Here is a 24,650-nt window from a genome sequence, read left to right as displayed (position 1 = left end):
AGAGCTCCTTGTTTTACACAGAAATGGCTATACCTTCAAAACAACTTCCACATTTCCCTGAGTAATTTCTTATGTACCTTTAGTCCTGGGCTTCCAATTACACCAGGTGGACCAGGATCTCCAGGCTCGCCCTAAACACACGGGTGGGAAAGAAATGGTTACTTTAATTTTCACAATCTCATTATGTTGGAGATGCAAGAGAAGGCTGTCAGGGGATTACCTTTATTCCTTGTGATCCTGTTATTCCAGGTTCTCCCTGTAAATGAAATCATCACCATACATGTGTTTATATTCAGATGGAGGACAGAGTCTCTAATGCTACAATTCATTTACACTTTCAGTAGCTGACATGCAATAAAGTCATGATGAAGTCAAGAAGGGTTCATCCTAACATATGACTCAAAATAATAATTGCTAATAAACCATTTCTTATTTTCCTTTCTTCTCTGTAACAGCTTTTCCCCAATGTCACTTTTGACACTGTAGTCATCATGGTCCATTAGCAATCGCTGTGTCCTCTACTCAACTGACATTGTTATTAGCTGGTTTGTCATCAGCTAATCCTACAGCTCAGAGAAATAAAACTTCAGATAAGGGCAAAAAAGAAAGAATAGAATTTAAGTTGATATGTCATGGAGGTTCTACTATCAGATGCATGTTTTTAATGAAACAAAAATCACACAAAAATTAAAGTTACACAGAAGAGTACAAAGTTGGCCACAAAGAGTTCACTTTAATTAAATTATTTTCCATGACTTAATCACTGATCCTTTTATGTTTTTTTGGCTGTTCTGCAGGATCTTAGTTCCCAGAGTCGAGCTCAAACTTGTACCCCCTGCACTGGAAGCTTGGAGTCTTAACCATTGGACCACCAGAGAGGACCTATCATTGATCCTTTTGATAAAACCATCCTGTTTGGTAAATCCAATTTATATCATTAACACAAATTTTGGAAAAACTATCTTACATAATAATTTTGTACCTGAAATATCCTTGGTGTATGTCTTTCATTACATTCATGTCCAATCACAAATAGCAATGTGTTACAGAAAATAAACACTACTTGTAACAAGGTTTAAAATTTCATACTTATCAAAATAAAAGAGTCAAAATTCACAGAGGAAAAAGCAGAATCCTCAGGGAGCTTATCTTATCAAATCTATTAGGCTCTAAAGTAAACATGATAGAAATCGGAGAGGAGGAAATCAATGAAATAGAAAACCCAAGATAGTGATAAAACATCTACTTACTCTATCTCCCTTTTCGCCTTTTGTAAAGCGTTCCCCCTAGGAAAATGCATAGAAAAAAGAATCAACTATAAACCCTTTTAAAAATAATCTCTCCAAACCTGGATGTGAACAAATCCTGCAGGTCAAACTCAGACCTCCACTGCAAACATGTAATGATCCAGAATGTCACATTGTCTGCCTGTGCAGCTTAGAAGACCAGTATGCAACTGAATTAGAAAACCCTTTAATATTCCCAAATGAACAGTAACTTAATCATCTTAATGTTATTTTGAGAATCCTGAGTGGTTGACAAATTAGAATATGGTCCAAGGCCAAAGCCTCCTCTGGTGTGGTTCAAAGAGAAGATGGTCACACACACACACACACACACACACACACACATACAAGCATCCAAACAGAGGCAGAATGAATGAGAAGATGCTGGAGTGATCAGTGGAAGGACATTCATTTGAATTCTTCCAGTTACTTAAGTTGGTCCTTAAAAAATACAGCCAGAGTTCTAAATTAGTGTTTAAAATAAGTCATTACTGTAAAAATACTTACTGATTTTCACTTTCCTTTTAACGAAAATGACATGAAGGAGTTAATTACTGGGTGAATAACTGTACAAGTCTGTGGAACTGATACTGGGTCTTGCTGTTGGGTTTAGGCTTGAAGGTTCTGGTGGGAGTCAAAGCTTTGAAGGAATGCCTCTTACGACGCAACACTTTCCCCATGGTCACTGTGTTAACTAACAACACAACCCTTCCTCCACACATACACACACACACACACACACACACACACACACACACACAGATGGGGAGGCTTCCCTGTATTAGCTTCTGTTCTTGAAGGTCCATATCGTGATATCATTTAACCTTCACTTCACTGCTGTGAGGGAGATATTGTCCCACTACCAGAATGAGAAGAGATTCAGAAAGGTTCTGAGTAACCCTAAGTTATTAATGTTTCTCCTAAAGCAGCATTCACCTACTGTATGTTCCCTGTTCCCTTATTTATCTTGCCTACAAAATCTGTGAATGAAGAGATACAATTCACCTTGATTATCATAGCATCTCTGGGGTACACTTCTGCTCTCCCAGCAAAATTTATTAAATTAGGGAATTTAAAGTTTTACAGATAAAACAATAATTGCTGACCTTTATTGAATTCTTACAATGTATTAAACCCTGTTCTAATCACATTATATACATTAATACAATTAACCTCTTGGGTCAACAGGGTAGTTACTGTTAGTACATTCATTTACAGAGGGGGAACTGAGGCACAGGGAAGTTAATTCATTTCCCCAAGGTCACAAAACCAATAAGAAGTCATTGAGGATCTAAACTGAGGCAGCCTGGCTTCAAAATTAGACTTTACTTACTCAGTCTGTTTGATATTATTTACAATTTAATTGCCTTATTATGTGAATTGAGTGAATGGATAATAAGACGGAAACCATACATTTTAAAACATTTTATTTTGCATCTGAAAGTCAAGGGAAAGGCTGAGGACTGCTATGCTAGGCAATGCTGCTCTCAAAGGTCCTGGTAAGGATTTGATCTTCAGATCACCATAAGGCAGTGAGTGGTTACTGAAAAATGTCATACCTCATGACCCGGGGACTTCTGGGGGCCCCGTCTTCTCCCCCATGTCTCCAACCTCCCTGCAGTTACGTGGGGGCAAGCTGCTGATTCTGACTGTGAAATGTATTTGGCAGGGCTGTGGGGCACGTGAAGGCTGAGGCGTGTGGAGACCACTCACCACGCTCCAGTCCTGCGGTCCTGGCAGGGGTGGCTAAGTCAGAGGGCATAGCTCCCTGGTGCTTACCAGCCTGCTGACTGGTTACTGAGGGTTGTGTGGAGCAGGACACTCACTCCTCCCAACCACACTGGCTGGGCAGTATGAGCAAGAGAAAGCTTTTCTTGGGGGTAAAACCACAGAAATTTCAGGGTTAATTTGTTGCTTAGTATAACCTACCTACTCTGACTAATATGGCCCATATCTATCCAACATAATTAAATCTCTTACTGGATAATTTCTATATATTAGATATATAGAGATCTTTATTTATATTCTTGCATTTCAGTCTTAATTCTAAAAATCAATTTGATTTTTAAGATAGGAGATGAAGTTAATGAGATGTGAGCAACGGGCTGCATTGCTTTTGCAACTGCTTGTTTCTGATTATATTACATTACTTATGTCACTGGTTATTTAGAACCTCTGCCAAGCTACAGTGACTAAAGTAACTTCTAGCTGGGGCAGAAAAAGCAAAACCAGGAGCCTGGTTGTCTAGAGAGCTGATATTTTGTTTTAATTCTGGTAGCTACTATCTGGGGCAGGTCATTCACATTTTGGAACCTTTTTTTCCTTATCTATAAAATCCTGGGGTTCAACTAGATGACATTTTCACTCCAATATCTAACCTAGTCATGTAGTAAATGTTCTGTAACAGGGGACAAACTGCCATTTAAAGTACTACTCAGGCTCAGAGTTCAGATTTGGATGAAGATTATTTTTCTGTTTGGACATTCTGGTTATTATGTTAAGTTCAGATCCTGTTCCAGAATAGAAAGGCTGAGACCATAGAGAGCTAGACTGCTTTACTAATGATGTGAAATTTGTGTTTTTTCCTGTGGGAAGCTGGGAGAAAGGTAGGCAAAGATGTATTAATATAAGGAAGGTGTGATAATTCACAGATTAAGAGGGAACTGACAAGGAGAAGAGCTGGGAGGGTAAGGTAGATGGGGAGAAAGATGGTTTCAGGGGGTGGGCCTTGGTAACAGTACAGAAAGCTAGAGGAAAACCTTCAGGAACTGTGAAATCCTCCAGTTCTTGCTACTCATAGCACGGCCCAGGATCCACAGCAGGAGCATGGCCTGAGCACGTTGAGAAATACACCTGCTCAGTCTGAAAGCGGCTCTTTTGCCCCTTTCCTATTCCCCTCTGAACTCAAAAGAACCTAAATATAAAAATGAGATCACCAAGCAATTGAAACTAACTCCTGACTTATGCTGTCCTGAATGCATGCCATGCCTTGCCTAAGCTATTGATTTTTTCCTAGATAAAAAGAATGAAGAATTAAGCCATTAAAAAATGACTAGCTCTCTCCCTCAATGGCCTCCTTAGTAATCCTACCAGAGATCATGCATCAAGATTACATTTGAAGAGAGAGTCAGCCAGTCTGCACTCAAAGGAAAGAAAAAAGATTCAGATTCCAACCTCTTGCCTCAATGACTCACTGAGATTCTTGCCATTCCCCCATCCTCCACCCCCATCATTTTTCTCTTTAAAAACTGTCCTGGCTGAAAAGAAACTTGAGAGTTGGTCTCAGGACATGAGTCCTTCTTCTCAGGTTGTGACTTTTTCTGATTAAAGCACCTTTCTGCTGACCCTTGCTTCTGCAACTGTTGACTTATGAGCAGTGAGCAGCTGAACTGAACTTGGATTTGGTAATAAACCACTACCCAGACCTGCTGAACTAGGATTAGATTTCAAAAGGATCTTCAGCGATTCAAGTTTACATTTAGTATGAGAGGTACTACTCTAATCCACTCAAATTTCTCTCTCTGCTCTACAAGTCCCGGCTATTCCAGTAGAATTTTAGTAAATCTTGGGTCCTGGTTTGCCACGCAGCATGTGGAAATTAAGAAAAGGTGTCAGTGCTCCAGTGTGGAGGGGAGACGGGGTGGGGGGCAAGGGGCAGATAAGAGCTGAGAAGAGATGCCCATAAGTGTGGAGTTGTAGGAGTCAGCTGGCAGATGGAGTCAGTCAGTCAGTCAGCAGACCCTGGGCTGATTTGTGAGAGAGAGATTTCCTAGAAAGCCTTGGAAATTCTCAGGTGTGGAACCCCAGTAAGGACTGTTACTGGTTTGGACAGAAAACTAACGGCAAACGTGACCCCTGAAGGAGGAGAACTCCGGAGCACAAGGGGGACAGCCTGAACTCGAAAGCTGTCAGAGAGTGACCGTCATCGCCAAAGACGCTTCGTTTTTAAAGCTGAAGCACAAGGAGAATTTGACTTTGTGATATTAAATACTCTTTATATTGTTCCCGTTTGGCAGGCATGCAGGCATTTTAGTGAGCTCTTCATTTTTATCTCTGGCCAACCAATATTCTCTGTTTATCCCAGCAAGGGAAGAGGTAAAAGTAAAATTTTTTTAAAGTGTTATATTTTTTTTTTAAACAAAGATGAAACATTTGTTAAGTCATTCTTGGTGATTCTTGAGGGCTGCTGTGGGGTTTGGTTTTGTTTTGTTTTAAAGTGAAAGTAAAGTCGCTCAGTCCTGTCCGACTCTTTGTGACCCCATGGGCTGTAGCCTACCAGGCTCCTCTGTCCATAGGATTTTTCCAGGCAATAGTACTGGAGTGGATTGCCATTTCCAAAAATTATTTTTGTAATTAGGATTCATGTCATCTCTTTAGGTAGTCCCATTTGAATATAAATGATACTGAAGGTAATTTTTCCAACAAAAGAACTAAATTTTGGAAGAATCTGGCCTCAGTAATATTTAAGAAGTCATTTTGATCTTATAAAAACCTAGAATAACTTCAGAGACTACGCTGAGAGTAGTTGTTTGTGCAAAGATAAACTTCTCTGTTTTTTTTTTTTTTGGATAAATTAGCCCTTTTGATGTACTGATTTTATTATTCATTTTAGCTATTATCTTTAGTTATAGCAGGGCAGCTTAGTGATTTTTAAACCCTGGGTTCTGTAATCAGCCTACCTAGGAGTGATTCATGGTTTCAGTACTTCCTAGCTTAAGTAACTTAAGCTAGGGACCTTAGGGAAGTTACTTAACCTTTCTGTGCCTCGGTTTCCTCATCTGAAGAATGGTTTTTTTTTTTTTTTTTAATGAACTAAGTGAGGTAATACATGTAAAAACTTAGTACCTCATTTAAAGAACATGACCAAATATCTGATCTATTGTTCCTTATGCCAGGGACAACCAACGTACATGGAATTGGGGCTGATTAAGAAAAATATCTTAATTCTATTTTTTGGATATTCTCCCTCTGCTCTCAAAGCTAAAATACTTACAGATTCTCCCTTTTCACCTTTAGGGCCAATAGATCCTGGAAATCCTGGTGATCCGGTCTCACCCTTTCAAGAAAAGCAGAAGACAGTTTTTGCATGAGGCTAGGTAAGTCCTGTTGTGACCCTCAGGGTGATAGCACAACCTGTCCCCCTTCTAAGAGTGGAATTTATCTATTAACCCCCAAGGGGCAGTGGGAAGCTCTGAATCCAGTAGGTTATTCACATAATAGTGTGTTTATAAGCACTCCACAATGCCTTTAGGTCTTTTAGAAATCCACAGTATTCATTAAGATCTTTAAAATTAATGTGAGACAAAGTCAATTATTTTTCAAGCAAAGAACATTTACAGAAAATAATTATAATTATGCTCTGCTGCACCAAAAGAACAAAAAGGAATTTTTGTGGCCTTAAAGACATCACATTATTTAACTGACACAGTAATCCAAATTCATGTTATTTCAAGGATTTCTTTCTTTTTTCAAGTAGGGGGAGATACAGGAAGAAAAAGATGTCTCTCCACTGTTTCCAGCATTCATTCACCACTGTTCAGTTGCAAAGAAGGCCTTCTTGATGACGTGGGGATAGCAGTGGCTTAGAAAAGTCTAAGAGTTTCTGATGAAAAATCCAGAAGAGGGATTTGTATAGGACATATAAAGAGTATTTTGAGAAAATAAAATTATAGAAATAATATTGGTGGCAAGGAAGTGTACCATTAATTAAACGATAGAGATATCTCAGTGCTTTTGTTTACTGTTAGCCAATAACCCTGCTGCTGCTGCTGCTGCTAAGTCACTTCAGTCGTGTCCAACTGTGTGTGACCCCATAGACGGCAGCCCACCAGGCTCCCCCATCCCTGGGATCCTCCAGGCAAGAACACTGGAGTGGGTTGCCATTTCCATCTCCAATGAATGAAAGTGAAAAGTGAAAGGGAAGTCACTCAGTCATGTCCAACTCCTCGTGACCCTATGGACTGCAGGCCATCAGGCTCCTCTGTCCATGGGATTCTCCAGGCAAGAGTACTGGAGTGGGGTGCCATCACCTTCTCCACAACAACCCTGAATACCACAATTGTTAAGTGCAGCCGCTAGAATGAATGTAGGGCTTTCCCGGGAGCTCTTGCCAATGCAGGAGACATGGGTTTGATCCATTGGTGGGGAAGATTTCTTGGAGAAGGAAATGGCAACCCACGCCAGCATTCTTGAATGGGAAGTCCCACAGACAGAGGAGCCTGGCAGGCTGCAACCATGGGGTTGCAGAGTTGGACACAACTGAGTGACTGAACAACAACCAGAACTTATATAATGCTGGGTTGTTTTCCAACCCTAAGGGCATTTTTGCAAAACAATGTTCATCATTGCATTTCCAAGCATATAGCTTTTCTGCCCCTTGTGTCTTTTTTATTTCAGAAAAAAATACAAAAAAGATATGGTTGAATATGTCAAACCTCCATGGACAAGGCACCCAAGATAGAAGGAAAAAAACCTTATGTCAAAGAGGAAATTTCATATTCCCTCTCTATTTCTGTGCCAGAGAGAGTCACTGTTATGAATTTAGTACTTACATTTTCAGTCTGTATTTTTGTACTTTTACTGCATATGTGGAACCATAAATAGTATGCTATTTTGGATATTTAAAACAAATTTTATAAAAGCCACTGGTTAATCTTGTATATGACATTCTGTGACTTTTCCCCCAACTCAATGTTGTTTTTAATATCCATCCTCTATTGATACATAGAGATCTAGTTTATTCAGTGAACCTTTGGATAGTATTATAGTGTGTTAATGGATCGGGGATCATCTAAGCCCCACTCATGGGTATTTGGGGCTTCCCATGGGGCTTAGTGGTAAAGAATACGCCTGCCAATGCAGGAGATGCAAGAGGCATGGGTTTGGTTCCTGGGTTGGGAAGATCCCCTGGAGAATGGCAACCCACTCCATTGTTTTTGCCTGGAAAATCCCATTGACAGAGGAGCCTGGTGGGCTACAGTTCACGGGGTTGCAAAAGAGTCGGGCACAACTGAGAGACTGAGCACAAATGTGCATTTTGTTGTCTTATAAACAGGGTTGCAATGAACATCTCTACACATGTCCCCTGGTGTGGATATGTTTATCTGTTGCTTTTGAAGCCTCAAATAGCCCTAAAGACGCTGGTTTACTTTTATATTTCTATCCTAATCAGTATCTTGTGATTTAGCTTAGAGGAAGAGGGAGTCAGTCATTCATAATGGATAGACAATGTCATGTTTTTTGTTTTTTTTTTTTTAAGAAGGCCTCTAGATTTGTGGGATATATTTTGTAAATTTAATCTTCATTTATTAATACAAGTATTTTCCCTTATAGTGTACCATCTAAACATACAATGTAACATCAGTTTTACACTTATCATATTGTAGGAGAATCCATTTTCCTACAGATAGTAAGTTCTATCCATAATGAAAAGAGGAAGAAATTGGTGGAGACATTAAGGGACTGATTGCTGTTGGTTTGACAGACTAAACAATTGGCCTTGTACAAGTGTTAGACTGTATAGAGTGTGGCCTTCCTATCACCCATCTGATAGATGTTAAAAGCCTCAGTGCACTGGGGAAAAAATATGCCCAGTAATTCAAGCCAGCTGCATAAAGTAAAGGTAGAAATCAAGGAAAGGGTCTAGGAGTTACTATTAGAGTCACATGTGCTTGATATCAAACGGTAAGGGGAGAGGAATATGCCTGAAGGAAGAGTAACCATATTCACAGCTGCTAAGTATTTAAACCTACATATACAAGTCTCCACTGAAATACAGAGGAAGGACCGGGCAGAGGCTTTGGTCCACCTCTCTCTGGGATGGAAGTGTGGCTGGGCTTGGAGGAAGTCTTAGAGACCAGATCCTTATACAAAAGTCTACAAACAAAAGCATTTCCCTCCTGAATCTTAATCACATATGGAGTTGTTCTTCATATTTAAAATGGATGTTTAGTAATTTATCACTGTAATTATGAGTTGAAAGATCAGTGATGGATTTACTTAGCTTCGGGAAAGGCAGTCATTTAATTTGACACTCTGGATGTTATTTGAAAGGTCTGGTGGTGTTGAGCCTCCATCTTTTTCCTCTGACAACTGCTCTGAAAGACACTGCTAATTTCTCAGGAGTCCTTAGATATTCCACTTCCTGATTCTTCTGTCTCTATAAAGAAGCAGCTATCCCCGACCGACTTGCAGATACATCACCATCCCATCACTGCAGCCTGTCTTTCTCAGGAAGCTACAGAGCAGGGGTCATCATTTCAGTCCTGGCAGGTGGCTTGCATGATGCCTGGGTCTCTGTCACTATTTACTATTAAAAGCTGGTAGTATTCATTGTTCTTTCTTCCTGTATCTTGAATCAGAACGAGGCTGCTAACCTCGGAGTGACTTGTGTGTCAATTCTATTGCTGTTTGTATTGACTCTGGTGTTGTACTAGAAATGTGTGTGCATGCTAAGTCGCTTCAGTTGTGTCTGACTCTGTGTAACACTATGGACTGTAGCCTTCCAGGATCCTCTGTCCACAGGATTCTCCAGGGAAGAATACTGGCATGGTTTGCCATGCCCTCGTCCAGACGATCTCCCTGACCCAGGGATGGAACCCCCGTCTTTTATGTCTCCTGCATTGGCAGGCGGGTTCTTTACCACTTTGGGTTCCAAATGGTAGGCTGGCTTTGTGATTCTATTCTGCCAGCTGGTGCATTGAGAAGTGGAGTACGATACAGCAAAAGTCATGTATATGTTGAAATTGTACTTCTGGCTCAATCTTACATTCTACAACATAAATTGAATCTCTTCTCCACCAAAATTATGGTGGGAGAAGCAAAGATGATCAAGACTGGATGTTAAGTATGATAACTATGAATACCAAAAAGACATACATGATACTCCACGAGAAGAAAGAAAGTTTAGAATGCATGAAGTGAGGAGCAAAGTGTTGGTGAGGGCTTAATATATATCATGCATTGTGCTTTGGGTAAGGTCATCTCATCTCATTTGATTTTAATCCTGCCATCAACTCTGTGTAGATATAATTTTGCCCATTTCACAAATGCGTAAATTGATGACCAGAGGGTTGGAGTGTCTTTTCTGAGCTGTTAATGGCACAGTCAGGTTTTGACCCCAGAGCCCAGGTTCCTTCCATCATTCAATGGTTCTCAATGCTGGCTGCCAGGTGGAATCATCTGAAACTCTTTTAAAATAAAGCAACATGGAGCCCACTCCAGATCAACCAGAGACATGAGTTCTGCCCCACATCAGAGTCCTGGAGATGGGGCCCGAGACTGGTAATTTCCAAAAGCCCTCAGGGGACTCCAGTGTGCAGCCGAATCACCGGAGTCCACCAGGGGTGTGAGCAAAGGTCCGAGGGAGAAGGTTGAAGGGGCCTTAAATTCTCACTATAGTGACCTCTGAACAGCATCACCAAGAATGAAGTATAGACTCAGCCCAGGTACTGAGTGTGCACAGTTAGAGGTGATTCTGCTCCTCCAGCAAGGGTGGTGCTTACATTTTAGAATTCATCCTATGCATTTTTTACTGAGAGAGCCTTTCTCCTGTTAATTAAAATTCCTACAAATCACTTCACACGGGCATTTATATCAGGTACTGTATCCAGTTCTCTGTAGACTCCTCTGGGTTATTTCTTTGGGTGGGAAGAGGGAACAGTCATGCCCCTGGCTTTTTCTAATTCCACTTAAGATTCTAAAGCAATTAGAAAAGATTTTGAGCCATAGAAAGTGTCCTTAGAGTTAGAAATACACCTGTTTCACAGAATCAAATTTCTCAACATTGAGGTCTTCAGAATTCCTAAGTAACATGTGTTTCCTAATGAACAGAGCAATACGAGAGCCAGCTGCTTTGTTTCAAGGAATGAATCATAATTTAAATACTTTAAAAGTGCCACAGCTCTCTTTGCTCAGCTGTCCCAAGTGACAAGCTCTTTTTTTTTTTTTCCCTTAGTCTGCATGTGTCCTGCAGTAATTGCTTAAAATATAATGTGTTCGTTATGGTGGTGTAGGAATTCCATAAGCTATTTGGTTACAGGAAATAATGTTAATGTACTAGCAGTGCAATCCAAGACACATAAATGACATTACTGCTGTATAATCAATTTTTAGGGATGTCTTTTTAAGAATGTCAAGGTTTTTATTTTTATTTTTTGCAGGAAATTTCATTTGCAACGGTCAATCTATAAGAAGCTCCCCATTTTGCGGAGACTATCTCTTAGCAGTTTTTTTTTTTCTTTTCTTTCTGGTGACGGAGGTTTGATCTTGTGAATAGATGGGCTGCACGGATTTATAAGGCATGGAAGTCATATTTTCTTGGATTCATGTTGAAATACCCTGCCCTCAATCATGAGAATTTTTACTGGGTGAATGACGGAAGGGAGCACTCACAGGCCATGTTCCTGCAGAGTATTTTCAGTCCTACTCATCTCTGTCTGTGGATTTGATGTGCATTGTTTCTTTCGTCTTTTTTTCTTTTTAAAATTGAAGTATAGCTGATTTACAATGTCATGTGAGTTTAAGGTATACAGCAAAGTTATTCAGTTTTACATACATATATATATATTTTTAAATTCTTTTCCCTATAGGTTATTACAAAATATTGAATATAGTTTCCTAATTTTTTTTTCCTTGACAATGGCAATTTCTCACTGAGTCTAAGGTCATCACAATTGCAGGATCAAACAGGAGTGAGACATCTTTTTGAGAAGGCAAGTGTATTTGTCATCTTCACAGCTAATTAATTAAACTCATGAATGATGACAATGAGAAGGCAACGGAAATTCACCAGCGTTTTAATTTTAAAGCTGTTTTGAAATACTTATTTGGTTAAACTGTGACTGTACATGATAAAAACCCACCCAAAAATGCTCCCATGACAGCTTATGCGTGGACACTTAAGAGGACAGAAAAATGGCAAGCCTCGGGCATCCTGTCACAGGGCCTTTCAGATTGTTTTTGCCACCGATGCGGATCCAAGAAACATCTAACTATACACTGAAACATGTGTCCTAATTTCATTTACCCGTGACAGTTACGTGACAGCTATTTCCCTTCACTGTGGAAGTGTTCCCTTCCTGTGGTCAGCTTACTCAGGGCTTCGAGGGGAGGCGGAGCTCAGTTCTGCTTGGTCAGGAGGCGGGGAGAGTAGCGCCCCCTGCAGGCTGACGTGGAACCTGCGGGGCAGTGAGGCTGCCCTGACGTGTGAATGTGTGAATTGGTGTAAAAACCTAGATGTCTCTACTCACTCTGCAAATTGGATTACCTTCTCTCCTTTTAGACCACCAGCTCCATGTTCACCAACATTTCCCTAAGTAAACATGAAACAAAAATTTAAAAAAAATCCATTTATTTTTAAAACAGTCCCTACTTTAACATAAAAATAGACAATACCACTGTAACAGCTTTTATCTCATTTGCCTCTCTCACACTCTGTCAAATATTCCTGAAATATTTGCCTCTGTCAAACATTCCTGAAAAACTCTCACTTTTGAGACCCTATTTGTCCTTGCTGTGACCTCCACCCTATCTGGTCAGGAGGTGATGCTAGAGAAACAGCACCTCTCCAGGGGTGAAATAGCAAAACTCTAAACTAAGCCCGGCAGCCTGGTTTGGTTTTGATACAACTTTCAAGACTAGTAGTGGTATCTTTGTTGCTCAGTGTAATGGATGTTCCATTACCGACCTTTCGGCTGCACTTGGCACGCTCTTGACTTGTATTACATGTACTCTACTTCCTCTTCCTGTCTCTCTGACCTCTCCTCTTCAACCAGCTCCTCACTGGTCAAGCCTGGACTTCCTCGGGACTACCTCCAGCTCTCTTCTTGTGATTCAACCTTTTGTCCCAGGTACGCTTACCCATTCCATGGCTGAGGCATTATCCACACGAGGACAGACAAATCTCCAAACCCAGCACATGTTTCCCTTCTGGGTTTTGACCCCTATATCTACTTTTCTACTTAATGTGTTCACTTGTAAATTCTAGAAGAGAGTTATATTCAACAAGTTCAAAACGGAATTTAAAAATATAAAAATGCAGCCATATATGAGTAAGAAAGACAAGAGAATAACTCATTGTTAACAGGTGTCAGTCCAGAAGTGGGAGGATGATAATTAACTTCTTCCTAACCTATCTGTGCAGTTTGACTTGTGAAAATGAGTGGTAATTTCATTTTATAATTGAAACAAATTACATAAAGAAAGAAAATCTGCATCCAACCTCTCCTGTCCATAGACTCTTTCTTCTTCCATCTAGGTGTCATCGTTAACACTGGCCTCCTCTACTTCCCTGGTGGCTCAGATGGTAAAGCGTCTGCCTACAATGTGGGAGACCTGGGTTCAATCCCTGGGTCGGGAAGATCTCCTGGAGAAGGAAATGGCAACCCACTCCAGTATTCTTGCCTGGAGAATCCCATGGACAGAAGAACCTGGTAGGCTACAATCCATGGGGTCACAAAGAGCAGGATATGACTGAGCGACTTCACACACACTCTACTCCTTAAGGACAACATCATCCAGTCCGGTTGCCTCTGCCCCAAGTCTCTTCACTCCAGCTACCTCCACTGGAAGGCCACCAGCACTCTTGCAGGATCATTGCAAAGGCTCCCTCACTGGCCTCTATAACCTACTCTTGCTCCTCTGACACACATGTTCTCTATAGAAGGTCAGAATGCAATCTTTAAATGATGTTCTGACTTCCTTTCTTCAAAACCTCAGCAAAGTCATGTAAAGGGTCTTCTCTCAGCCTCTCAGATGGACCAGGATCCTTCTTGTCTCTCCCTGTAGTCCCCCACTCTGTCCTCACCTCTTCATCTGGTTAGCAGTGACTCAGATCTCAGCTATTACAAAATGCATTCTGAGGGTCTCCAGACAGGTTCCCCTCACACCTTCTCATTGGACATTGTGTTTCTCCTTAATACTAACTAACATTCAAAATTTTGTATTTCTTCAAAAATTCTTATGTTAGCATGTAAGACCTGTGAGGCCTGGAACTGAATGCCCACCCCATGCCTATAGCAGTATCTAACATATAGGAAGCACTCAATAAATATTTGTTGAATAAATAAGCCAGTCACTGTTGTTACAGTTTAACATTTTAAATGTGCCTTCATATTACTCATGCTACTCTAGTCAAAAAGAAGTAGTTTAGGGGATTCCCTGGTGGCTCAGTGGTAAAGAATCTGCCTGCCAATCTGGGAAGATCCCACATGCTTCAGAGCCACTAAGCTCATGAGGCACAACTACTGAGCCTGTGCTCTGCAGCCCACAAACCACAATTGCTAAAGCTTGCCTGCCTGGAGCCCTTGTTCTGCAATGAGAAGTCACTGCAATGAGAAGCCTGCCCATGGCAACTAGAGAAGAGCCTACATAGCAATGAAGACCCAGCACAGACAAAAATACATAAATAAATCAAATTATTTTTTAAAATGGAAAAATTAAAATAAAATTTGAGGAGAAAGAGACTAAAAATTCTGTAAAAAATAAGTAGTTAATAACTGCTGTTATACATATTACTGGTCCTGTGACAGTCTCTCATTTTTCCTACTTACCTTTGATCTCAGATATTTAAATTGAAAATAAAAATTGTAGTCCCCAAATCTTAAGTTATAAATCATTTGCTGTTGTTGTTCAGTCTCTCAGTCATGTCTGACTCTTTGCGACCCCATGGACTGCAGCAGGCCAGACATCCCTGTCCTTCACCATCTCCCAGAGTTTGCTCAAACTCATGTACATTGAGTCGGTGATGCCATCCAACCATCTCATCCTCTGTTGTCCCCTTCTCCTGCCTTCAACCTTTCCCAGCATCAGGGTCTTTTTTAATGAGTCGGGTCTTCACATCAGGTGGGCAAAGTGTTGGAGCTAGCTTCAGTATCAGTCCTTCCAATGAATATTCAGGACTGATTTCCTTTAGGATTGACTGGTTTGATCTCCTTGCTGTCCAAGGGATTGTCATGAGTCTTCTCCAACACCACAGTTCAGAAGCATCAATTCTTCAGTACTCAGCCTTAATGGTCCAACTCTCAGATCCATACATGACTACTGGGAAAACCACAGCTTTGACTATATAAACCTTTGTTGGCAAAGTAATGTCTCTGATTTTAAATATGCTGTCTAGGTTTGCCATAGCTTTTCTTCCAAGGAGAAAGCATCTTTTAATTTTGTGGCTGTAGTCACTGTCTGCAGTGATTTTGGAGCCCCACAAAATAAAGTCTCTCACTGTTTGCATTGCTTCCCCATCTATTTGCCATGAAGTGATGGGACTGGATGCCATGATCTTAGTTTTTTGAATGTTGAGCTTTAAACAGCTTTTTCACTCTCCTCTTTCACTTTCATCAAGAAGCTCTCTAGTTCCTCTTCTCTTTCTGCCATAAGGGTGGTGTCCTCTGCATATCTGAGTTTATTGATATTTCTCCTGGAAATACTGATTCCAGCTTATGCTTCATCCAGCCTGGCATTTTGCATTATGTGAAACATATAAGTTAAATAAGCAGGGTGACAATATACAGCCTTGATGTACTCCTTTCCGGTTCTAACTGTTGCTTCTTGACCTGCATACAAGTTTCTCAGGAGGCAGGTAAAGTGGTCTGGTAGTTCCGTCTCTTGAAGAATTTCCCATTGTGATTCACACAGTCAAAGGCTTTGGCATAGTCAATGAAGCAGAAACAGATGTTTTTTTTCCTGGAATTCTCTTGCTTTTTCTATAATACAACGGATATAGGCGATTTGATCTGGTTCCTCTGCCTTTTCTAAATCCAGCTTGAACATCTGGAAGTTCTCAGTTCATGTACTGTTGAAGTCTAGCATGGAGAATTTTGAGCATTACTTTGCTAGTGTGTGAGATGAATGCAATTGTGCGGTAGTTTGAATATTCTTTGCCATTGCCTTTCTTTGGGATTGGAGTGAAACTGACCTTTTCCAGTCCTGTGGCCACTGCCGAATTTTCCAAATTTGCTGGCATATTGAGTGCAACACTTTAACAGCATCAATCTTTAGGATCTGAAATAGTTCAGCTGGAATTCCATCACTTCCACTAGCTTGGCTCCTAGTGATGTTTCCTAAGACCCACTTAACTTCGCACTCCAGGATGTCTGACTCTAGGTGAGTGATCACACAATCGTGGTTTCTGGATCATAAGATTTTTTTGTATAGTTTCTTCTGTGCAAGGACATATATGAAAGTGAGGTATGACACTCTGAGTCAGATATATAAAGAACGAGCAGTTATGAAATGGTAAGCTGTTTGAATGCAATCTCCACAGAAACATAAAACTTTAGGAGTTTCCTGAAAATACTGCTATCTGGGCCTGGAGCCAATGGGCTCCAATGGGCTCTGATGCACAGCCCATCAGAGTCTCTGCCTGGCTGTGCTTGTGCTAAGATATGTGGGGAAGGTGGAACATACTTGGTCTAAGACAGTGGCCCCCCAATCTTTTTGGCACCAGGGACCAATAGTGTAGAAGATAATTTTTCCACAGACAGGGTGGGGGGATGGTTTCAGGATGATTCTCCTAAGGAGTGTGCAACCTAGATCCCTTGCAGGCACAGTGAACTGTAGGGTTTGCACTCCTGTGAGAATCTAATGCCACCACTGATCTCACCACTGGAGGGGAGCTCAGGTAGTAATGCAAATGATGAGGAGTGGCTATAAATATAGATGAAGCTTTGCTCATTTGCCTGCCCATTGCTCACCTCCTGCTGTGTGGTCCAGGGGTTGGGGACCCCAGGTCTAAGACATAGGTTGTCCAGGGATGGTTTTGGACTGGGGTGCCCCATGCTTTTGACTTTCAGAGCAGAAGAGTACTCAAAGTACATCTGCTGAGAGCATCTCACAGCACCTTGGTTTAGGTCCTCCTCCCTAGCTGATCCCCCAACAACCTGAAGGGCATCACAGATGCTGTGAGATGAAGAGATGCCTCTGCAGCACCAAGTCATATTATTCTATCCATATACTCGATTGTTCTAAAATCTTGACTTTTCTGGAGGTTTTCACATCCAGAAAAACAACATGGTATTTACTGCCAAGCAGAGTATCATATGGTTGCTTCATGCAATAGCTATTTCAGGAAACCTATCTAAATAAGGACCCTCAGTGGCCTCTGTAGGTGTTATCCACTCTTTGGCTAACAACACTCAAGGCAGACGCAAACTTGAACTTCATTTGCATTGATTTGTTGACATGTGAGATTCTCCTCTCTGCTTTCTCCAAGCTAATTGTACCAGACAATTTCTTGACTCTATAGAAATAATATGGCTTCCCTTGTGGCTCAGTGGGTAAAGAATCTGCCTGCAATGTGGGAGACCTGGGTTTGATCCCTGGGTCAGGAAGATTCCCTGGAGAAGGGATAGGCTACCCACTCCAGTATTTTTGGGCTTCCCTTGTGGCTCAGCTGGTAAAGAATCCGCTGGCAATATGGGAGACCTGGGATTGATCCCTGGGTTGGGAAGATCCCCTGGATGGAGGCATGGCAACCCACTCCAGTATTCTGGCCTGGAGAATTCCATGGACTGTACAGTCCTTGGGGTTGCAAAGCATTGGGCATGACCAAGCGACTTTCATACCACATAGAAATAATAAGAGACTTGTTGTTGCTCAGTTGCTCAGTCACGTCTGACTCTTGGTGACTTAGTCCTTATGTTTCTGGAGTCCACAGTTCTGCCTCAGATGTTATTCTAATTTTACCAGGTCACTTTGTGCCTTTCTGCCATGTTATTTGAATGGTTCTCAAAAACCTTTTGAGTAGCTTTAATAGATGTACAATTTTGAATATATTGTTGAAAAGTCCCTGTGGTGCAGTGATGAGGGTTGTTTTGTGTGGGGTGATGCCTGTACATTTCAGGAATTCTGGGGAAATCAGGATGGCACAGTAGGCAGCACTGAGTTCACCTCGCCCTTCGAACACAACAATAACACATCCATGTGTGGAGCAGCTCTCACTACAAACAAACCAGAGACTGACAGAGAGACACTTACACAATCAAGACTGTAAGAGAGGTGCACACAAATCAGGTAGGAAGGGAAGAGAAGCAGTCAGGTTGGGATTGTGCCTGTAGTGAAGGACACAGATGAGAACGGGGATTACACAGGCTCAGAGATTCTCCCTGGGGAGTGAGCAGTTTGAACCACCCTTTGGGCACCCCAGTCTTAGGGACTGATGTCAGGAGGATACGTCTCCTTGCTGCTGCTAAGTCCCTTCAGTCGTGTCCGACTCTGTGTGACCCTATAGATGGCAGCCCACTAGGCTCCCCCGCCCCTGGGATTCTCCAGGCAAGAACACTGGAGTGGGTTGCCATTTCCTTCTCCAGTGCATGAAAGTGAAAAGTGAAAAGGAAGTCGCTCAGTCGTGTCCGACTCTTAGCAACCCCATGGACTACAGCCTACCAGGCTCTGCCATCCATGGGATTTTCCAGGCAAGAGCACTGGAGTGGGGTGCCATTGCCTTCTCCGTACGTCTCCTTAGCTGGCTTGAAAAGCAGTGTCACTGACAGTGAGCGTGTAAGAAACCTAAGGTCTGCTTGTGAAGACAGCATACACACTGGCTTATGCCCAAGAAGGAAGGAAGTAGATAAAAACTATCTGAACTCTGCATGGTTTCCTGTGGCTACCTCAGTGTATGCCCGGCCCAAGTTGAGTGCCCGGTCCAGCTCGCTTGCTCTGTGGCACAGCGCCACACTAGGGTAAGGACTGCCAAGGCCAAGGGAGGTATACAGTAGTAGGGGGATGAAGACCTGGCACAGCATCTGAATGGGGGGCAGCAGCCATTGCTGTCACTCCAGGAGGCAGCAGATTGGGAGCTGTCCAGAACTCCAATGGTCTCAGGACCACCACAGTCTGAATCCTGACCCACACCAAGCACTCATTCCAGGACCTCTTGCTCCAGCACTGCTTCCCTTTAAGGCAAGGGTGCTGGTCGTGGGAGAGGCAAGAGCACACACACAGAGGGAATGGAAGCATCTCAGGCCTGACCTTCGTGACTTCTGCTCCAGCAACTGGGAATCTGCCCCCACCCCAAGGGGGTGGTGATGGTCATGAAGCAGAGGAGAAGCCCTGAATCACACCTGGATCCAGCTCTAATGCCATCTCATGCTCCATTTTCTACCAAGGTGGTAGTAGTCAGCACATCCTAGGGGAAGACGTGACTCAGGCTCAGGTCAGCTTCAGCTCTCCCACTGGGCACATACAGACTATATAGGGATGCTCCCACTAAAGGACACTCCTTCAAGACCATACAGGTAACTGTTTCACCTAATGTCAGAGACAGAGAAAGTTAGCAAAATGAGAAGACAAATTTGATTCAAATGAGACAAAAGAAAACTCTTAAGAAAACAAGCAATAAAACAGAAATAAATAATTCATCAGTTAAAGAGTTCAAGGCATTAGGAATAACAATGTTAAGTGATTTAGAGAAAAGAATAGATGAACACACTGAGAATTTAATAAGGAACTAGAAAATATAACAAAGAACCAGGAAGAACTGAAGAATACAATAAATAAGCAACATACACACACAAAAGAATGAACAGCAGACTAGGTGACACAGAACACATAAATGATCTGGAAGATATAATAATGAAAATCACCCAATCAGAGCATAAAAAAGAAGAACAAATTTTAAAAAATGAGAACACTTTAAGGGGGCTCTGAGACAACATCAAGCATATCAATCTTTGTGTTATTGGGAACTTGGAAGGAGAAGAGATACAGAAAGTAGTAAAAAAGTGCATTTGGTGAAATTATGTCTGAAAACTTCCCAAACCTGAAGAAGGAAATATTGTCCAAGTTCAGGAAACATAGAGTGTCCTGGATAGGATGAACCCAAACAGACCCACACCAAGACATGTAATTAAAATGGCAAATATTAAAGTGAATTCTAAAGGTAGCAAGAGAGAAACAAAGAATCATATACAAGGGAACCTCCATAAGGCTATCGACTGATTTTATAGAAACTCTGTAGACCAGAAGGGAAAGTGTTGAAAAGGAAAAACCTACAACCTAGACTAATCTACCCAGAAAAGTTATCATTTAGTCTTGAAGGAGAGATAACTTCTCAGACAAGAAGAAACTCAAAAAGTTTATCAATACTAAAATTACCCTATAAGAAAAGTTAAAGAGTCATCTCTAAATGGAAAAGAAAAGGTTACAGTCAGAAGGAAGAATCTATGGAAGGAAAAAAAATCCCACTAGAAAAGGGAAAAATATAGCAATGGCTGTGAATCAACTATTTAAGCTAGTTACAAAGATTAAAAGGAAATAAAATTATAAAATATACTATAATAAACAGTGAAGGGATAAACTAGAAGGTGTAAAATATGACATTAAAAACACAAAATATAACTGAAAATAAAAAATATAAATATTTTAGACTGTGATTGCACTTAAATGACTACCAGTTTAAAACAAAAAGAAATAGTTACAGGTCAACATATATGTAACCACAAACCAAAAACCTAAAATAAATACACAAAAAACTAGAGAGAAAGTAGTACAAGCACACCACTAAAGAAAATGATCAAACCACAAGAGAAGAAACTACAACAATAAGAAAATAACAGAAGAATTACAAAAAGAACCAGAAAACAAGTAAGAAAATGGCAGCGAGTACATTCCTGTTAATTCACTTTAAATGTCGACAGACTAAATGCTCCAAGCAGAAGAAACAGAGTGGCTGACTGTATAAATACAAGACCCATCTGTATGATGCTTATAAGAGATTCACTTCAGAGGTAAAGAGAAACAAACTGAAGGTGAGGGATGGAAAAAGTTGGAAATAACAAGAAAGCAAAGGCAGCATTACTCATATCAGACAAAATAGACTTTAAAACAAAGTCTGTAACAAAAGACAAAGCATTATATAACGATACAAAGATCAATGCAAGAAGAGATATTATACTTGTTAATATCTATGTACCCCATACAGAAGCACTGATATGTATAAATATTAACAGGTATAAAGGAAGAAACTGACAATACTTTAGTGGTAGTGGACTTTAATATTCCACTGACATCAGTGCATAGATCATTCAGAAAAGAAAGCAATAAGGAAACTGTAGTTTTAAAAGACACGCTAGACTAGTTGGACTTAATAGGTAAGTCCTGTTGGTCTTAACAGGACATTCCATCCAAAAACAGCAAAAGAAATTCTTTTCAAGTGCCCATGGAATGTTCTTTGGGATGAATCACATGTTAGGCTGCAAAACAAGTCTGAACAATTTAACAGGACAGAAAATATATCAAGCATTTTTTTCTAAGCACAATAATATGAAACTAAATATCAATTATAGAAGAAAAATGGGAAAAATACAAACGTGGAGGCTAAACAACATGCTACGAAAAAAAAACAATGGGTCAATGTAGAAATCACAGAGGAAATCAGAAAATTACTTGAGACAAATGAAAATAAAAACACAACTTTCCAAAATCTGTAGGATTTAGTAAAAGCAGTCCTAAGAGGGAAGTTCATAGTGAGACAGACCTATCTCAAGAAACAAGCAAAAAACCTCAAGTGAAAAATCTAACTTATCATATAAAGGGATGATAAAAGGAAGAACAGCAGAAGGAAATAATAAATACCAGAGAGGAAATACATAAAATAAAAGCAAAAAAAAAAAAAAAATAGAAAAAATCAGTGAAACTAAGAGCTGGTTGTTTGAAAAGATAAAGTCGATAAGCCTTTAATGAGGCTTATCAAGAAATAGAGAGGATCCAAATAAAATAATAAATGGAAGAGGAGTAGTAAGAACTGATGTCTTGGAGATACAAAAATCATAAGATAATACTACAAACAGTTTTAGGCCAACAAATTGAACAACCTGGAAGAAATGGGCAAATTTCTAGAAACATACAATCTTCCAAGACTGAATAAAGAGGAAATAGACTATCTGAACAGATCAATCACTAGCAGTGAAATTGAATTTGCGGGGAAAAAAAAAAATCAAGGCCAGACAGCTTCACAGGGGAATTCTACCAAATAAATAGAGTTAAAATCTACCTTTCTCCAACTATCCCAAAAAAATTGAAAAGAAAGGAACACTACAAAATTCATTCTATGAGGCTACCATTACTTTGATGCTGAAACCAAGAAACTACAGAAAAAAAAAGAAAATATATCTAATGGATATAGATGCAAAAACCCTTAAAAAATATTAGCAAACTGATTTTGACAATATATAAAAGGGATCATAAATCATGATCAAGTGGGATTTATTCCAGGGATGTAAGGGTGGTTCAATAAACATAAATCAATCAATATGATACAAAACATTAACAAAGGCAAGATAAAAATAATCAGATAATCTCAATAGACACAGAAAAAGCATCTGACAAAATTCAACATCCATTCATGATTAAAAATGCTCATCAAAGCTGGTGTAGAGGAAACATATCTCAACATAATAAATGACGTTTATGACAAACCTTTAGCTAACATCTTACTCAGCAGTAAAAAGCTGAAAATCTTTCCTCTAAAATCAGGAAGAAAACATACATGCTCACTCTTGCCACCTCTACTTAATGTAGTACTAGAAGTCTCCTAGCCACAGTAATCAGACATGGAAAAGAAATAAAAGGCATCCAAATAGGAAGGAAAGCAGAAAAACTGTCACTTTTTGCAGATGACTTGATACTCTATACAGAAAACCCCAAAGTCTCCACCAAAAAACTATTAGAACTAATAAATGAATTCAGTAAAGTTTCAGGCTATGAGACTAGCATACAGAAATGTTGCTTTTCTATACACTAATAATGAACTGTCTGAAAGAGAAAGCAAGAAAGCAACTCTGTTTCAAATCAAATCAAGAAGAATAAAACACCTAGGAGGAAACTTAACTCAGAAAATGAAAGATTTATGCTCTGAAAACTCTAAAACAATAATTAAGGAAATTGAAGATGATTCAAAGAAATGTAAAGATCCATATTCATGGATCAGAAGACTTAATATTGTTAAAATGTTATACTACCCAAAGCAATCTACATATTTAATGTAATCTCTATCAAAATATCCATTACATTTTTTCCCACAGAACCAGAGCAGATAATCCTAAAATTTATATGGAGCTGTAAAAGACTCTGAATAGCCAAAGTCATTCTGAGAAAGAAGAATAAAGCTGGAGTTATTACACTCTCTGGCTTCAGATTATATTAAAAAGTCAAGACAATATGGTTCTGGCATAAAAACAGACACACAGCTCAACAGGACAGAATAGAGAGCCCAGAAATGAACCCACACACCTATGGTCAATTAATCTATGACAAAGGAGGCAAAATATACAAAGGAGAAAAGACAGTCTCTTCAGTAAGAAGTGCTGGGAAAACTGAACAGCCGCATGTAAAAGAACCAGATATCGAACAATGGACTGGTTCCAAATTCAGAAAGGAGAACATCAAGGCTGCATATTGTCACCCTGCTTATTTAACTTATATGCAGAGTACATCATGCGAAATGCCGGGCTGGATGAAGCGCAAGCTGGAATCAAGATTGCCGGGAGAAATATCAATAGCCTCAGATAAGCAGATGACACCACTCTTTTTTTTTAAATTTATTTTAATTGGAGGCTAATTGCCTTACAATATTGTGGTGGGTTTTGCCATACATTGACATGAATCAGCCATGGGTGTACATGTGTCCCCCATCCTGAATCCCCCTCCCACCTCCCTCCCCATCCCATCCCTCTGGGTCATCCCAGTGCACCAGCCCCAAGCACCGTGTCTCATGCATCAAACCTGGACTGGTGATCCACATATGATAATATACATGTTTCAATGCTATTCTCTCAAATCATCCCACCTTCACCTTCTCCCACAAAGTCCAAAAGTCTGTTCTTAACATCTATGTCTCTTTTGCTGTCTTGCATATAGGCTCATCATTACCATCTTTTTAAATTCCATATATATGCATTAATAAACTGTATTGGTGTTTTTCTTTCTGACTTACTTCGCTTTCTATAATAGGCTCCAGTTTCATCCACCTCATTAGAACTGATTCAAATGCATTCTTTTTAATAGCTGAGTAATATTCCATTGTGTATATGTACCACAGCTTTTTTATCCATTCGTCTGCCGATGGACATCTAGGCTGCTTCCATGTCCTGGCTATTGTAAACAGTGCTGTGATGAACATTGGGGTACACGTGACACCACCCTTATGGCAGAAAGTGAAGAGGAACTGAAGAGCCTCTTGATGAAAGAGGAGAATGATAAAGCTGGTTTTAAACTCAACATTCAAAAAACTAAGACCATGGCATCTGGTCCCATCCCCTCATGGCAAATAAATGGGGAAACAATGGAAACAGTGATAGACTTTATTTTGGGGGGCTCCCAAATCACTGCAGATGGTGACTGCAGCCATGAAATTAAAAGACCCTTGCTCCT

The 24,650-nt window shown here is 40.3% G+C and overlaps 1 protein-coding gene across 2 annotated transcripts in view; it reads right to left on the bottom strand.

Moving 5' to 3' along the window:
* The window catches only part of COL19A1 (collagen type XIX alpha 1 chain), a 452,305-nt gene that overhangs the window by 80,934 nt on the left and 346,721 nt on the right, over positions 1–24,650 (bottom strand). For both annotated transcript variants that reach the window (XM_070795674.1, XM_070795673.1), the window contains 5 exons: positions 12,553–12,597; positions 6,280–6,342; positions 1,251–1,286; positions 221–256; positions 78–131 (listed from right to left, as the gene is read on the bottom strand). In XM_070795674.1, coding sequence (XP_070651775.1) covers positions 78–131; positions 221–256; positions 1,251–1,286; positions 6,280–6,342; positions 12,553–12,597 — 234 coding nt within the window. The remainder of the gene's footprint in view (positions 1–77; positions 132–220; positions 257–1,250; positions 1,287–6,279; positions 6,343–12,552; positions 12,598–24,650) is intronic.

Source organism: Bos indicus, chromosome 9 (genome assembly GCF_029378745.1).
Source record: "Bos indicus isolate NIAB-ARS_2022 breed Sahiwal x Tharparkar chromosome 9, NIAB-ARS_B.indTharparkar_mat_pri_1.0, whole genome shotgun sequence".
Classification (NCBI taxonomy): Eukaryota; Metazoa; Chordata; class Mammalia; order Artiodactyla; family Bovidae; genus Bos; species Bos indicus.
This window is presented reverse-complemented; position numbering and strand designations above follow the sequence as displayed.